The sequence below is a fragment of the Plectropomus leopardus genome, chromosome 5, assembly GCF_026936395.1.
Source record: "Plectropomus leopardus strain MGB_pleo_1.0 chromosome 5, ASM2693639v1, whole genome shotgun sequence".
NCBI classification, from domain to species: Eukaryota; Metazoa; Chordata; class Actinopteri; order Perciformes; family Serranidae; genus Plectropomus; species Plectropomus leopardus.
In genome coordinates this window covers 25935921-25952158 of record NC_142180.1, presented here as the reverse complement: position 1 = coordinate 25952158, position 16238 = coordinate 25935921, and the positions used below count along the sequence as shown (strand labels likewise).

Genomic DNA, 16238 nt, shown 5'->3' with positions numbered 1-16238 from the left:
ATGGACCCTGTATTATACTTCAGTCTGGGCACACCCTTTTGGTTGAAGTTCCTGAGTGATCAGAGTGATCATTATTAGGCTTACATTTGGCTTGCTGAATCATTATTACCTGCATTAGCATGAAATATTTCAAAATGACCAAAAACATTATGCTGATGTAATACCTCCCTGACATTCTGCAAAATATTGATAAAATCTTGAAAATACAAATACGTATGTTTTTGAAGCAGTCCCGGCCATGGATGGATTAATGAACAGGCCTACTGGGTACAGGACTTGGGGCCCAAAGTTTCAGGGCCCCCAGGCATTCAATTCCAAATGTCACTCAAACTGACAAGTATCGACCAGCAAAAATTAAAATAAGTAGAAAGAGACACAAATAAACCACAAAGAGACATGAAGGGGCTGCAAAGACACATAAAATCTACAAAAAATCTACACAACAACCCAGCATGGACACAAACCAAAAAAGGCACAAAATTACCTCAAAGAAAAAACTAAACCAAGGAACACAAAAAAAACCAAAAGCAGACATAAAATGACCATAAAAGATTAAAATTATCCCAAACAGAAACAAAATGACCAAAAAAAAGGTAGATTGCCCTCAATTAGTCACAAAATTACCCCAAAGAGACACAAAATGCCTTTAAATAGAAATTTTAAAAAAGCACCGCAAGACACAAAATGACAAAAGACACAGAATTACCCAAAAGAGAGAAGAAACAACAATAAAAAGTCTCTGTGTCTTGCTATTCAGGTGAGCTGCTAGGGCCCTCTGCATATTTGTGCCCAGGGGCCCATTGGCTCATAATTCGCCCATGGTCATGGCCATTTAGGTAGACATATAAACTAGCACATATTTTACCTTACCTTTCAAGAGAAGAACTAAACAGCATTTTTCTGTGTCATTATGGATTGATTTTGAATCAACAGTTGTTTTGTTTAAAGGTATTCATCAAGGAGCAATTTTCTCTCCTGGTTGTGGAATTTGATCTGTGATGTGTGGAGTGCTTTCAGTAGTGATGGACTGGAGCAATTAAGGACCCTGCATGCTGCTGGAAAAACCTGCAAACTGTGAGAACAATCTAATACACAGATCTCAGCAGCAGTAAAGGGAAATGGTATTTTCTTTATCATTTAACTGTGTGCGTGGGAGGGTTCAAGCAATGCACTTAGATTGCCCTTTCCAACTTCCTCCTTTGGTCTGCTGAGTTGTTGCTACGCTGCTCTCTGGCACACACTACATGCCAAACTATTTAAGAGGGAGGATCCCTTTGGGCAAATACAATAACAAGGATACTTCTATTTTTCTAAGAGACTCAAACAGAAAGTTTTAACTCAGCGTATAAGGTTGCATGACATCATAACTTATGGTTTCATGATTTTGGACATTGTACACAATTATAAGGTAAGAGAAAGGAGTTATTGTCATTATATCAGTAATTATTTGCCAGTGAAGTCTTAAAATGTTTTCAATCTAAGTCTGAATTTGAACAAAATAGTGAGAAAGATCTAAAATCTAAATGCTTGCTATGTACTTTTTAGATATAGTTTTGTTTAACCCTTTGTAATTTGAGCAGATTGGCTGGATTTCTTTCAAAACATAGGAAGAGGGTGACTAGCAATTTAACAGGAAAAGGCCACCAAAATCAGCAAGGATTTGGTAAAATGTTCCAATTAAATTACCTGAAAATAAGCTTAAAAAATCTGTATCTATCTAATAATCATATCTATCTAATAATCCCCCCCGGCTAATGATCAGATTATTTCATTGTAAACTTTTACTAATAGTTTGCAGTTTGTGTTTTTGAGAGAGAAATCAAACCAATTTACTCATGTTTCAGAGGTTTAAATGCTAGTAAAAGGCACCTGAACAGAGCACAAGAAAACTGATGTTGATCCAGATGTTAAAGGGTTAAATGGTTTATATTTCATAAGAGATAGAAATCTGAGAATGCAAGTGCTTGTGTTGACTCCGTAACCCAGCAAACTGCATTTGCAACCAAATGTAGCTATAACATTGAAGAGCTGATTTTAATGTAAGGGTGTTTACATGCATATTGATTAACAGTGTGGACATTGTAGCTCTGTTGTTGTCCTGCTGCATTGTTCAAAAGTTGGGAGACTTCTGTATTTATAATGATGTCAACATCCTCAGACAGCCTTAAAACTATAAACACTACCTTGAAAGCCAGTGTGCTGGAGTGGAGACAGCTGAAACAATTAGAAAATGTGCTTAAATCCTTATCTATAATAGAAGTTATTATTATAGTAAATACATACTTGTACCAATAATGTTAATATCACTGTGTCTGTGACAGCATGCTGATGAAGAAAGCCATTTTGTTTTACAGATGTGGTTGTGGATTTGGATTGGTTTTAACCTCATCACAAAAGTGCACGGTTATGCCAGTGGTTACTTCCCAGATGCGTGTGAAGATATGTTACCTAAGCATAGGGGTAGAAATGGGGTGTACTATAAACCTCTGAACACTATATTGCCCTTTGATGTCGATTACGAACCCAACACAGCAGGAGACGCTATTGTAGGTACAGAGACTTTACCCTTTTCTTCACCATCAATCTCTGCTGCAGTGATCACAGTGCAAAGTTATTACTGATCTCTTTCTTCATTTTCTGTCTCATCACTGTCACATAAATAAATCTTTAAACCACTGTCCAGTTACTCTCCGAAGCAATGCCTCTACACAGTTCAGAGGATTTATGTTGGAGGCTCGAGACGGCGACACAGACCATATTGTTGGACAATTCCACCTGCTTCAGTCTGATAGGACTCGACTCCTGACATGCAATAATAGAGCAGTAAGTAACCATCCCATCTCAACATCATTAGAGAGGTAAATGTAAATGAATATTCGCACTTTCCATTTGTATTTCATTTAATTAGATTTAACTGAACCACAGACTGTAAAATTAATAAAAATAGCTTTGGAACTTTGACTATTGCCATCTTTTTTTGGACAATATTTGGGCAAGAGGCATGTGAAGAGGCGAGGAGTGGCTCTGACTAACAGATTGCGGCACAGACAACCTGTCATTCAAAGCGGCCCACCTTTAATTATGTGTAACTTTAAGCCTTAATAAAATGTAAACAAGTGATTTATATAAAAATTCACCCCAGTAAGAATGTTATAATTAGCTATAGAGACCAGAACTGTGTCTTTGTACCAGGCTGTAAATAAGTTTATTTCTGCTGTTGAGTTGAGCATTTTTCCACGTGGTTCTATGAGGACTGAGAGCCAGACATAGAACTGCAGTTTTTGGCACCTCAGCATTGGCTTTTTTTTCAGCCCTCGAGGTTTCTGCTTGAATTGAACATTAACTGGACATTGAATATGAAACCCTTATCAAGACTTCTTATAGATGTTGCTCCTACTTTTGTCTCTCTCTTCAGGGAAGTGCTGTCAGTAACAAAGGGAATATAAGAAAGACTTCAATTAAAGTTCAATGGAAGCCACAAAAGGGGATCAAAAATATCATTTTCAGGTATGTTTACACTTTGATTGACTACCAAAAGTCAAGATTATTGGACAGTACAGAACAAAATGATTAACATTAACATCTGTGTCTGTCTGATATTTTTTAGAGTCACATTTGTTGAGTCTCTTGCCAGATTCTGGAAACCAGTGAATGTCATTTTACCTCCAACCACCACACCAAGCACGACCACTAGTACTACAACACTAAGCACGACCACTAGTACTACAACACCAAGCACGACCACTAGTACTACAACACTAAGCACGACCACTAGTACTACAACACCAAGCACGACCACTGGTACTACAACACCAAGCACGACCACTGGTACGACAACACCAAGCACGACCACTGGTACTACAACACCAAGCACGACCACTGGTACTACAACACCAAGCACGACCACTGGTACTACAACATCAAGCACGACCACTGGTACCACAACATCAAGCACGACCACTGGTACCACAACATCAAGTACGACCACTGGTACCACAACACCAAGTATGACCACTGATACCACAACATCAAGTACGACCACTGGTACCACAACATCAAGTACGACCACTGGTACTACAACACTAAGTACGACCATTGGTACTACAACACCAAGTACTACAACAAGTTCAAAGACACCAAGTACGACAATAAGTTCTACAAAGTCAAGTACTACAATAAGTACTACAACACCAAGTCCTACAATTGGGACTAAAACAACAAGTACTACAATAAGGACTGCAACAACAAGTACTACAATAGGTACTGCAACACCTAGTAATACAAGTGATTTTTATTCAACAGAGCCAAGTACTGCAGAACCAGACAAGACCAGCAAACAACCTTTTAACCTATTAGGGGTAAGAAGTAACACAGAATTAGATTTTATTGATGTTTTTTTGCATTGAGCACAAATCTGCGCATATAATATTTAAACTATATTTTTATTTACAGAACTCCTTTTTGTGTCTCTTGGTTAATCTTTAGGGAGTAGGTACTGGGGTGATGAATCTCAGAAGTGCTGTGGTGGTAGTCAGAATGGTAAGATATTAAGAAAGTCACGTCACCCAGTAAATGTACAGGTGCTACCAGTAAAAATATACCAAAGTATTCATTTCCCTTCGCGCTTTCTTTTTTCTTCAGGAACTGCCCAATTTATATTTGATCACCCTTGTCAACAGCCCCTGCTCTCACCATCTAAGTAAGGTAAGGCATTAGTTATAGAGATTGTGTTGTCATAGTTACTGTTTCAGGTTCTCGACATCTCACAGTCTTATGTTATTTCCTGTAAATCCCTTGTCTGTAGGAAGGTAATTTGAATCTGGTGCTAAAATGGCAGCCCCTGCTACTATCAATTAAGACTGTAGAGAGGTAATTACAGAATTTCAATACACTGAATAACTCTTGCAGAAAATATCTACTGTTAAATGTATAAAAAGGATTTGATTTTTCTGAAAATCGTCAGGAACTTTAAAGGAAGTGTGTAAGATTTAAGGAGATTTAGTGGGAGTGCTGATTGCAGCTTGCTGAAATTTCTCCAAATGAAAGTTTCTTCAGTGTTTATTGTTCAGGAGGTTTTTACCAGGAGCCAAATTATTCACAGAAAAGTCTTCCTCTACAAAAAAACAAACCAAACCAAAACAAAACAAAAAAACAAAAACAGGTGATTTAAACCTAAAAACACTTAATGAAGCAGCTTCACATTTTAAAAAAGGTTTTCTGAAGCTCTTGTCTCAGAGGGGCTACTAACTATGGTGGCTGATGCAAAAACAAAAGTGACCTTATCTAGAGTCAGTGTTTGGTTCGTCCCTTCTGGGCTTCTGTAGAACTATTTAAGTGTAAAATGGCAGTCTCCATAACTGTGGTCCTGCACCCTATGTCAATAAAAACATGGCTCATTCTGAGTAAACAAAACATCAAAAAATATTATTTTCAGTTGATTATACATTTAATAAAGAATACTTATATTCTCTTCCATTTCTGCCAAAATATTCCCCATAATCCACAATGGACCTTTACTGGTAGATTTGATGTAATTAGTGGCAGTCATTTGCATTTTATGCTTTTTTGTTTTAAGTGTATTTTTTTCTGAAATGTTTTATGTCTTTTTAAAAATGTAATTTTATCTTTAAAGTAAAAGCCCATGTAAGGTAATAATCAAAATAGGGTCTGAACACCATATGGCTCAGTCAATATCATTTGATTATGTGTCTTTGCCTTTAAAAAGGAACACTCAATGAATACACATTTTGACAAATTATTAAGATAACTGAATGTGCCTTTTATTTCTTTGGTAGGTGTTAAAGATATTATGCTGTCTGTTTTGTGCGGCAGTTGAAATATTGGCCCTGATCTTGTTTTGTTTGGCTGATTCCATAAACGTGAGTAATAACAAGTGGTGTACAAAATTTTTCTACATCTATCCAAATTTCTGAATTGTATAAGGTCTTTTTTCAGTGTGGCTGTATTTTACTGTGTGTCTCTTTGTTGGCATGTTTAGATCACTCTTGTTGCTCTTTTGTGTGTGGCAATGGCGATTAATTTCATAGAGCTGGTAATCATCTGTCTGCCTATTGGACCCAGTCACGAACTGTGAGTTCAGTTTTCTCCTCTTCTTTGACCAGAAGTAACCAAAAAAGAAAAGTTTTACTAAAAATATTTGTGGTTAATTTGAATTGTTAGTCATGTTTTATGTATTTCACTTGCTTGCTTACCTGTTTACTCATTCAAAATATTTATACATACATACTATCATAAATGTGTTTGTCTCGTATGACTGCAATGGTGCTTGGCTTCCCATATACAAACAATCTATCAGAAAAAAACTTTCTGTCTTTATGCCTGCATATTTGGCATGACCCTTACATTAACACTTTGAGTACAGCTGATTTTGTTTTTCTTTTGTTCTGTTCAAGAAAAGAGATATCCGATTTTATTGTCCAAGTGTGCTCTGCCATCCATGGGATTTTTACAAGTAAGAAAATTCACCTGGTTTTAATCTTTAAAATAAACTGCATTAATTTATGTATGTGAAAAGACTTATTAAATGTTATTAAATCAATAGTTTGATATTTTGGGAAACATGTTTATTTGCATTCTTGTGGACAGTTAAAGGCCCAGTGTGCAGGATTTCACCAGATTTTGTTAACCAATAGCTCTTTTTCTGTTAGTTAGTTAGTTAGTTTGTTTTTCAGTCTGCATGTTGTCTTTTATGTTTACGACTTTTCCCTCTGAAAATATGCCCTCCTCAGTCCACTCCTCTGTAGTTAGGCCGCCATAAATGTTGAAGATGACCTCAAATGTATCCAAATTGTGGCTGTTTTTTAGCTAGATAGGCAGCCAGTCAGCTAATTAGTTTGTTAGTAGTTTCTAAGGTTACTAGACTATGTGGAGTGCTGCAGAATGATGTAAAGGAATGAGATTATGTGGTTATATACGGTTATTATATCATGACAAACAACCAGTCAGATTGCTTGATTTGACCTATCAATTTTATTATCTCATTCTACTCTAAGAAAGAATGCAAACAAGCACATTTTCATCCGAAATGTTGATGTATTCCTTTAAAATGAGTCAAGCTAACTAACGTCACAGCTTGCACCATCTCTTCAGATAATTGTCATTACTGATTTGTTGCTCAGATTTCCAAATCTGTTTCACCGACAGTTGCTGTCATCTTTGTTGGTGTTTTGGAGAATGACAACTGTGGAAAGAACAGGAAAGACTCCTGGCTTTTAAAAGTGATGATTGCTTACTCAGTGTGGATACTCCTGTTTGTAATTTGTTTTCTCATGGGAAGCACTCAAAGAAAAACAATACTGGGAAGAAGCAAAAAGAAAAAGGTGAGAGTCTGTCTGCATCACGAGAATATAACAAATTAGTAAATGTTTGATAACATTTTTTACTGTCTACTGCCACAACAAATCATGCATTACATTAATAATCAAGTTCACATCGGCTTTTTGTTTTGTTTTTGTACATTTTCAGAGGAGACTCGCTGCAGCCAAAGGGATTAATGCACTCTCAGTGTTCTTCATGTTTGGAACAATATGTTTTGCTGTAGCTGTCACTTTTGGAGTATTTTGGTGTCAAGAAAAGTAGGCGTGTGCATAAAAGTGTGTTGGTACTTTGCATGTAAGAGTCAGTTTCAGTTTTATGTATGCATGCACATGCTTAAAAGGGCATACTTTTTACTTGTATGTATTTGAGCTTGACACTTGTTTTTGCACTATTCTCTTTACTGTGTGTTTTGTACATTTACTTCTGCTGTGACCTGCAAATTCTATCCTCCTCTGGGATAAATAAATACATCTTTTTATATCTAAATAGCAGCCTTTGTAAGGATCATTAGGTTTTGCCTTAAAAGGGGGCCCAAAATTTTAAACATCAAAAACTAAATTTTTCTGCACTGGTGAATTTTTGTAACAATTTGTGCATTTTCTGCATCAATATATATAGTGTAAATGTGCTTTAATAGCTTTATTGGGGAGGACAAATGTCCATGTTGTAAATATCAAGGGGGACGTGCATCCCACCTGAAATCTGTGCTTATATTAAAATGTATGTTGATATAATATGAAATTATGTTTTTTTTTTCTTTTTGATGTCATAAGACATGTAAATACCACATGTTGATTCCAGTCTCATAATAAAAGTAAAGTCCCAGTTTGAAAATGCTTAATTCATACCAGCACATACCATTTAGACAAAACAGACTGGATGACGATTCAGTGTTTATACATGCTATATTACAATAAAATTTTGTTTTTCACTTTCCAAGGAATGTAATAAATTAAGTCCTGTCACTCTTTTTCAGAGTTAAGAACATCATTAAGGTCAAACTACAAATATTTACTTAAGATACACTCGCTTGTGTATCTCTGCCACACCCAGTCCTCTTTAAGGGAATATTTTAGTGGTGTTACAATGCCCATGTTTTGTAAATGTATGAAATGTGCTTCTTGTATGAAACAACAAGTCAAGTCATACCTCATATAACTACGTACTGGGTTCATAAACAGTTTAAGAAGGATACCACATGTGGAGCACTCGCTCATGACGTGGATCTCCCCTTGTGCTTAAGGGCAAAGGTAAGTCAAACAGATTCAACTGAAGTACTTAATAACTGCATCACTCTATTGCTCACAGAACTATTTGAGGTCATGGAAATACTTAGTCAAGTGTGTAAGGTTGAGTAAAATGTGTCACTGTGATCAATATTAAATAATAATGACATAAAGTTTATTACATGATGTCTTGATATAATCATATCAGAATTTGTCCATAAAGGCAACATACAAGAGTCCACTTTGAAAGGCAGTCAGTAAATAGCAGCAGTTAAGTCTGTAATTAATGAATGCATGTTATTCCTGTGCGAACCACATTATGCAATTCAAATGAATGCCATTGTTGTTGATTCATTTATAAGACCTACATTACATCCTTTATCTTTATTACACATTTATCTTATTTTAATACCTAAAAAAATATATTAATTGTCAATAAAATCTACAGCAAATTTTGTGTTTACAAGGCAGGATTAATTAATGATTGTTCATTTTTATGATTCTTTATAAAGGAGCAACCTTCAGCTATGTCCACGTTCAGGTAAATGACTCACCAATCAAAGTCCCAGCTATCAAACTGATAGCTGGGTACTGAAGATACTGAAACACATCTTAAAATAACTTAGCTACTGATTAAACTTGCTGTAACTTTCTTGTGTCTAAGCACAACACTGACAATGGCGCAGCAGTTACACATTTTCACTTTGATGCTCCTGGTGAACAAAAGCACAGGGAATATTTTTAGTCATTTTACACAGTTGTGTTCTAAATACATTTTTATCATGTCATGTTTTACAAGATAAACAGCAAGTGACTTTAATCTTTAGTCACAAACTCCCTTCTCTGATCTTTCATTGTATAAATAGTTTTTTGTCTTGTACTGAATCATACCTCTTAGTAAATGATTAAACTCCTGCATTTTTGGCACAGTTGTATTTCCCCACTTTCAAAGCTGAATACTATACTCTTGTGGGACTGTCACGATGACTTTGACAGTATACCCCTTTAAAAAAAGAAGGTCAGTGTTATTGACTATATAACAGGAAAAAAAGTCAAAGTGCTCTTTAATTGTTCTGAAGTCAAATGTTACCAGCGGAGGACTTTTCTCTAAGCACAGAGAGGAAACGCAACCATGGGTTACATTAATGATTAACTCTTCATGTTATCAAAATAATCTTTATTGAAAATATACACATATTCATGTGACGAGAACAAAATTACCGCAGAGTGATAATAAAGGAAGAATGAGGAAAGAACAGGAATAACACTTACCTGTATTTTGAAATTCAAATTTGCATAAATCAGAAAAAAAGTAAGAATGCTTGTTTGAGTCTTATGTTGTCAAGATAAAGTATCAAGTGATTGTTAAATGTCTCTGTATTTTTCAAAGGCACATTTTGTGACTTGCTGCCAAATATTATGTTTTTGTTTTTTTGTTGTTTTTTTTAAGAAATTCAAATCACTTGGTGAGAACTTGCATGTTTTAAAGTTGTAACATCAGAAATACATTTCAGTGGTTTCAACAGGTGCAAAGACCAAATGTTTTTATGTTCAATATATATATATATGTAACAGTTTTCAAAAAATATTCCAATCTAGGAAAGAGACAAGGCATCACAAATATACACATTCAGAAAACAAGAATATAAAATATTTATAATATATAATTAAAAAACCAGCACTCTTGATAAGATGGATAGTTAAAGCAAAACTTTTTTAGTGCAAATCCAACTATGTACAAAAGAAAATTAAATGAAGGGACACACATCTCAATGGGGATATTAAGAAGAATTATCGACTAATGTAGAATAAGTAAGATTTGATATAGCAGAAGAAATATGAATTTCCACCATATATGAAGCTTTCCACACAAATAAAACTGTTTTGTTCCAAAGAAGGAGCCAGTGTAATGCATGCTGATCATCCTCAAAAAACTCTTCTTTCGGATTGATGACACAGAACAAATCAATCAAACTAAGGCTGGGCGATATGGTGGAAATCAAATATCACAATATCTTTGACTAAATACCTCTATATTGGTATTTCAACGATATTGTAAGGTTGACTATTTGTGCTTTCGCAAAATATTTACACAAAGAGATCTCTCATATTTGTCAGAAATGTGGATTTAATGACTAAATGGGCAAAGGGAAATAATAAAATAGCAAACAGTCTGATAAGTTCAGAAAACCGCATCAAATTACTGTAATGCAGCCAAAATTTGACAAATCTAGTCTCATATCATGACATCGATATACTATCGATATATTGCCGGGCCCTAAATCTAAACTATATATTGTATACTAAATCTGCATTAGAATATGCATTTCGTACCCCTCTATGGAAGTGGAATGATGGTGTCTCTGTAAACATCCTTATGGAAAAGTAAATAAATGTATGAACGGTAAAAAAAAAAAAAAAAATCAGTGCTGGACATCTTCTGAGCAGTTAAAATGAATCATCGACATTGGACTGCAACGTGAGTACATCCTCGTCTCTGACAGAGAGAGGTGAATACAACCTTCAGAGATTTTAACTCATGTCTTCTATATGTGTAATTGCTACAGCAAAAAACGTTATATTTACATGTTACTTCAGTTTCACAGCTCCTGCACGGTGCCAAGGAGGATCGGGCTGGTTCAAAGTGGTATTCTGACCTCCTCTTTTATGGCCGGCTCGGTGGATCAGCATCCTCTCTGCTCGACTTCCTTCTCAGACATCACCGGTAAGGCAAGATGGGAGATGCGGCTCCACAGTCCACCATACTTGTCAGTGTCCATCTTGTTGAAAGTAGTTTGGCTGCTGGAGTCCACAAGCCTTTCCTTGAGATAGTCGTGCACCAACTCTTCCACTTCCTTCAGACTCTGCCCCCCCTTGACCTCATCTTGAGGAAGTTGCACAGTAAATAACAAGAACACCCGCTTGTACGCGGCGTTCTCGTGGTCACAGTAGCGATAAAAAATGAGAGTGGAGCCTGGAGGCAGCTCCTCAAAGCGATGAATGACAGCCACTGGTTGGTCGCCTTCAAAGGCTGCTCGCAACTGACTGTCTATGTCCAGCTTCACATCATCGCTGTCCTGGCTGGCTTTGCTGGCTCCATCAATGTGGAGGACAGAAGCGTTGAGGGCAGAGGAGAAGGAGGAGGCCAGCCCCCGAGCCAGGCAGCGCAGCGTCCTCTCAGCACTGCGGCCTGCGGTTAAGATCAGACTGACTGGCTCTGTGGGCTGGGCCTCTCTGAGGTGCCTCTCCAGGTGGAGCTTGCTCCTCTTCCACAACTCAGGCCGCTGACTGGGGAACTGGGCCTCAAGAAGAGAGAACTGATCTGCAAACTTATCTGGCTTTATATCGAGGGATAGATGCTTTCCAGTGTCCGCAGTCTTTATTGTTTTGTATGCCAGCAACACAGCAGAACAGAGCAGCACCAGGAGAATTAAACGGCATAAACACCACATGAATCCTGAAAGGACACAAGGTCAATTTCAAATGTAGTATTGCAATGAGGGGTGGGCGATGTATCAGGTATACTCGACGTATAGCAGTTTGTTCCACGTGGAATGTATAAATGACTATATCACCAACACCGAGTTTAAATTGTTGCGTCATTTTTAAAAATTACAACTGGCACAGAACTTGCGTCGGCTCTCTCAGTTTCTGCTAAGGCTCTCTCTCTCTCTCAGACAAACACATAATGCCACCACGGAGCACCAGTGCAACCTGCAAATGCTGTCAACGTGTGAACTGGAAAGCTGTTATTGTGTGTCCAGCTCACAGTGAATCAGTTCTCACAATTAAAGGCGCCGTGGTTACCGTCAAACTTTCTGCTAACTGCTAACATCAACCTGTTAACCAGAAGCTTCAAGTTCACTGCAAAACATTAACACTTCCAATGTAACCAGTGTTTCCACTTTTGTTCTTTCCGTTTCAGTACTTTAGTATAACAGTATTTTATTGAGCTTTATGATATGGCAGTGGCAACTTTGTTTGAATTTACTGTAACTGCAGTACATTTTTGTATTTTAATAGTCTACCGTAATAGGAGATATAGCCTAAAAATATTGCAATATTATTTTTAAGCCATATAGGGCAGCTCTTCTTGCAGTTCATGTGGAAAAGTACATTTGTGTGTAAAGATAATGTAATTAAAATGACCAGAGCTTACCCCTACATGAATATCCAGAGCTTCTCTTGGTAACAGATGCTTTCTTCATCCCTTCTAAAAGAGAAAATTTCATGAAATCAATGTCAAACGTGTTACATTAGATGTTGCTAATGGCAGAAATATTCAGTTGAAGCTGGATTACCTTGTTTTTTGGGTTTTAAACTTTCTTTTTGTGTTGGAATGTTATTCAGGCGTTGTCGCATTGTGTAGGATTTCTCCGAGGCTGGATACACTGGGATATAGTGGTTAACTGTCGTTGTCCCTGAAAGTGAAGCAGAGTTTATTGATGCAACTTTAATTCCATTGAAATTTAAATCCATTGAATGGATGCCCATTGCAATTTCCTTGATTAACATCTGCCTAAATAAAAATGTCTACAATACCAGTGCTCTTGGCTTTGGCCTCCATCGTCTTCTTGTAGTCGGCCATGCTGGTAACCTTGGTCTTCGGCACATCATGTCTGTTTGCTGGTGGTCTGATTTGTGTGGCAGACTTGGTGAGGTCTGCAGGTTTTTTTGTTGGTGGTTTTGCTGAAAACAAGAAAGCCAGATTGGGACGAATGTGTTATCCTCTCTTAATGTAATCATTCTCGTGCAGAATAAAGCTATAGCCGTTTCCTACCTCTCGTTTTCATCCAGTCTGCATCTTCAATTACATCATGGTTGGGTCTGCAGCGCTCACCAAGCAAGACACGAGGGGATAAATTCATATCTCCAAGGGCGCCTGATACAGAGGAAAAACCTTGATTCAAACAAAACTGCTTGACTACTTGAGATAAGATTTGATGAATGTAAAGAATCCTATGACTCAAAGATTAATAATGTCATTTAAACAATCACAGTAGACCAAAACGCCAGGTTTTGTCATTTAAAGTCACCTGTAGATATTACTAGCTATGTAATAATTAATTTAATAACATCTGCTTTGGGGGAAAAACAGACGACTGTGTTCTAATATTATTTGGCTGGCACTGAAACAATTAGTTGATTAACTGACTAGTTGATCAACAAATCTGATAATTAATCTTTTAAGTCATTTATCAAGCAGAAATTCACATTTGCTGATCACACCTTACGTGTGACGATGTGCTGCCTTTTTGAGGTTTATATACTTGTCAATGATAGATTTTTGTACTTTTGGTTGTCTAAAACAAGCAAATGTGATATTCCTGCTTTGGGCTCAGGGGAATTGTGAGTGACATTTTCTTATTAGGATTTACAGAACTTTTCATCAAAAAAAAAAAAGAAAAGAAAAAGGGCTGATTGATAATAAAAATATTAATTACGTGCAGCCCTTACCTCTGCAAATTTCTGGTTTAGTGCCATGAGAGGAATCCTCCATAATATCCATTTCCTGGTCTTCATTTTTCTCCACATCTTCAGCTGACTCCTGGACATCCATCTCATTGTCATCACCACTGCCGCCCACTGCTCCTCCAGTCTCCACCCGGCTCTTCTTTGTTGGGGACTCTGTTAAGTGGGAAATAAAAGTTGACATTTTCTTTACACCAAAATAGTACAGACTGAAACTGTCACGGCAAGGCAAATACTGCTCACTAAAAGGTCCCACGTTGTAAAAAGTCTGATTACCATGTTATGTTTTTTCATAGATATAAAGCAGGTTAAGGTTCTGTATTAATAGTGTGAAAATATCAACACGTTCAGTCTACAGAAAAATGCACACAATCCGTATTCGAAAACTGTGCCTCTAAACAAGCTGTGTGGGTTTCCTTGAAGTTTTGATTTTAAGACTATACTATATAATGGCCCTTTTTACACAGATATCACGCTATGGGGCTGCTACTAAGTCCCATCTTTGTGACTCCTTTCCATGTTTACACAGAACCAAATGACGGTAGCATCTTTCCACTCGAGTGTGTGATTTTAAATATGCCATTTAACACACCGTAAGACAATGGGTGAATACAGATGTGGGGGTTTGTGAACAATAAACCATGAAATCATGTGCTAGTGTGAACATAAAATACAAGTATGAACCTTAAAATTTAGCAGAATATAGGACCTTTAAGCATCCCAAATTTTCACTGAGCTAGACATTAAAGTCTATCTGTCTGTCTGTCTGTCTGTCTGTCTATCCTACCTTCATCCTCTGAGCCATTCTCCACGTCTCTTGAACCATTCACAGCTGAAACAGGGACTTGATTTTCCAACCCCTTTCTTGTCCTCTTCAGTGGACCTCTGGGGGTCGGTTCAAAATTCAGAACTAACAAAGAAGCAGAAAGACATTAAGTTATTAGCGAGTAGGAAATCTCATGATGACTGTTTGAATACATTAATTGTTAGCACTTTCATCCCAGCTGTTTGGCAGATGCATTTATTGCTTATTTATTGTTTTTAACTTATGTAATCTTACCCGTGGAAGAGGATGTTTTTTTAATTTTTTAAAGAGGGCTGACATATTATCAACCTAAACAATTACATGGGTCAATACTGTGCATTTTGCAGATTATCATTATGTACATTTTACTAAATTATTTAATTAAAAAGTGACAAAAAAGTGTCAGCGTGGAGGGAAGTTTTACTTTGTAAATCCTCAGGGAACTATTTTTACGTTCATTCATTTTTTATATAAATTTCCACTTCATAAAAAAGTTGCAGGGAACTTGCTGTATACGACGTTGCAAGTGTCTGTTTTAAATTAACATTTGCCAAAGGCATTTAATCAAAGTTCTATGTTCTATGAGTTTGTTATTATCCAAATTCTAAATTTTAGACACAGATATTCATTTTTATTTTAAATGCATATGAGTGCCAAATATCTGTTATCAGTCTTAACCACTAATAACTGATATCAGCCCCTGGAAAACCAATATCAAACGACCCCTAGATTTTAAGTGTTTGAATGTCCATTAAGTTTTTCGGTGTATGAAAAGAAATCCCCGTTATAGAACAAGAAAGACATCTATTCTCCTCTACTTTATTGAAACGATGTGATGTAACCTCCAAGAGTAAAGTAAGCTTATTTATATATCCTTGTACCAAATAACAGGACAAATTTACTCTTAATTTCACTCCAATTAATATAAAATCAGACATTAATTTAAACGTTAAAAAATTCCGTACGAGTATGTGATCTAACATCGTAACATACCAAATAACTCCTGCAATACATTGTAATGGTTTCTAATTTGTGATTTTTTTGTCTAAGGAATGAAAATACAGTGATAAAAACAGCTAGCTAATTAGTTTAAGCTGAAATTCACGCGGGTTTATCGTTAAACTCTGAGTTAGCTAGCCTCGAAAGCTAAGCTAGCTAACGGTGCTAACCTAAACTCACCTTTGACGTTTCCGGACGAGTGTCTCGCCGAGCGTCTCAAGGGGCGAGGCGCCTCTTTTTCAGAAACCCTGGAATCCATTTATGATTAAAAAACGTGCAATGCTAACAAAATGTATCAAACAATACCAGGAAACATCGTGCCTACAAACACACAGGAATTTGACTTCCCTGTAGCTGATAGGGGAACCATTTTGTGACAGGACACCGTTGATAACCGG

At 36.7% G+C, this 16238-nt stretch overlaps 2 protein-coding genes across 6 annotated transcripts; one reads left to right on the top strand and one right to left on the bottom strand.

Annotated features, from left to right (window-relative positions):
* Window positions 1-338: 338 nt before the first annotated feature.
* LOC121941235 (uncharacterized) lies at window positions 339-8172 on the top strand. Of its 5 annotated transcripts, none has more exons than XM_042483987.2 (13): window positions 351-1408; window positions 2355-2550; window positions 2684-2823; window positions 3416-3507; window positions 3608-4140; window positions 4303-4358; window positions 4486-4539; window positions 4642-4704; window positions 5796-5879; window positions 5999-6090; window positions 6414-6472; window positions 7165-7340; window positions 7486-8172. In XM_042483987.2, exons 1-13 carry the CDS (start codon window positions 1379-1381, stop codon window positions 7597-7599), a joined length of 1689 nt encoding a protein of 562 aa, XP_042339921.2. In that variant the 5' UTR covers window positions 351-1378; the 3' UTR covers window positions 7600-8172. The 5 variants fall into 5 exon arrangements, with proteins under 5 accessions (XP_087933949.1, XP_042339921.2, XP_087933950.1 ...); XM_088077824.1 differs by having other exon boundaries at window positions 353-1408; window positions 3608-4086; XM_088077825.1 differs by having other exon boundaries at window positions 354-1408; window positions 3608-4059.
* A 1548-nt stretch (window positions 8173-9720) lies between these two features.
* LOC121965896 (uncharacterized) lies at window positions 9721-16238 on the bottom strand. The gene is made up of 8 exons (XM_042516011.2): window positions 16021-16238; window positions 14824-14946; window positions 14022-14192; window positions 13345-13446; window positions 13107-13253; window positions 12866-12985; window positions 12724-12777; window positions 9721-12021 (listed from the first exon to the last, which is right to left on the bottom strand). The coding sequence occupies exons 1-8, from the start codon at window positions 16097-16099 to the stop codon at window positions 11249-11251; spliced, it is 1569 nt and encodes a 522-aa protein (XP_042371945.2). The 5' UTR covers window positions 16100-16238; the 3' UTR covers window positions 9721-11248.

What these genes read in the sequence shown, in the direction of transcription:
- LOC121965896 (XM_042516011.2), bottom strand. Translation starts at nt 16,099, where the DNA reads ATGGATTCCAGGGTTTCTGAAAAAGAGGCGCCTCGCCCCTTGAGACGC. An exon ending in CTCGTCCGGAAACGTCAAAG is followed by an intron (nt 14,947 to 16,020) that starts GTGAGTTTAGGT and finishes CTTCTTTGTTAG; the next exon opens with TTCTGAATTTTGAACCGACC. An exon ending in GAATGGCTCAGAGGATGAAG is followed by an intron (nt 14,193 to 14,823) that starts GTAGGATAGACA and finishes CCCACTTAACAG; the next exon opens with AGTCCCCAACAAAGAAGAGC.
- LOC121941235 (XM_088077823.1), top strand. Translation starts at nt 1,379, where the DNA reads ATGATTTTGGACATTGTACACAATTATAAG. An exon ending in GTTTGGCTGATTCCATAAAC is followed by an intron (nt 5,880 to 5,998) that starts GTGAGTAATAAC and finishes TGGCATGTTTAG; the next exon opens with ATCACTCTTGTTGCTCTTTT. An exon ending in GAAGAAGCAAAAAGAAAAAG is followed by an intron (nt 7,341 to 7,485) that starts GTGAGAGTCTGT and finishes GTACATTTTCAG; the next exon opens with AGGAGACTCGCTGCAGCCAA.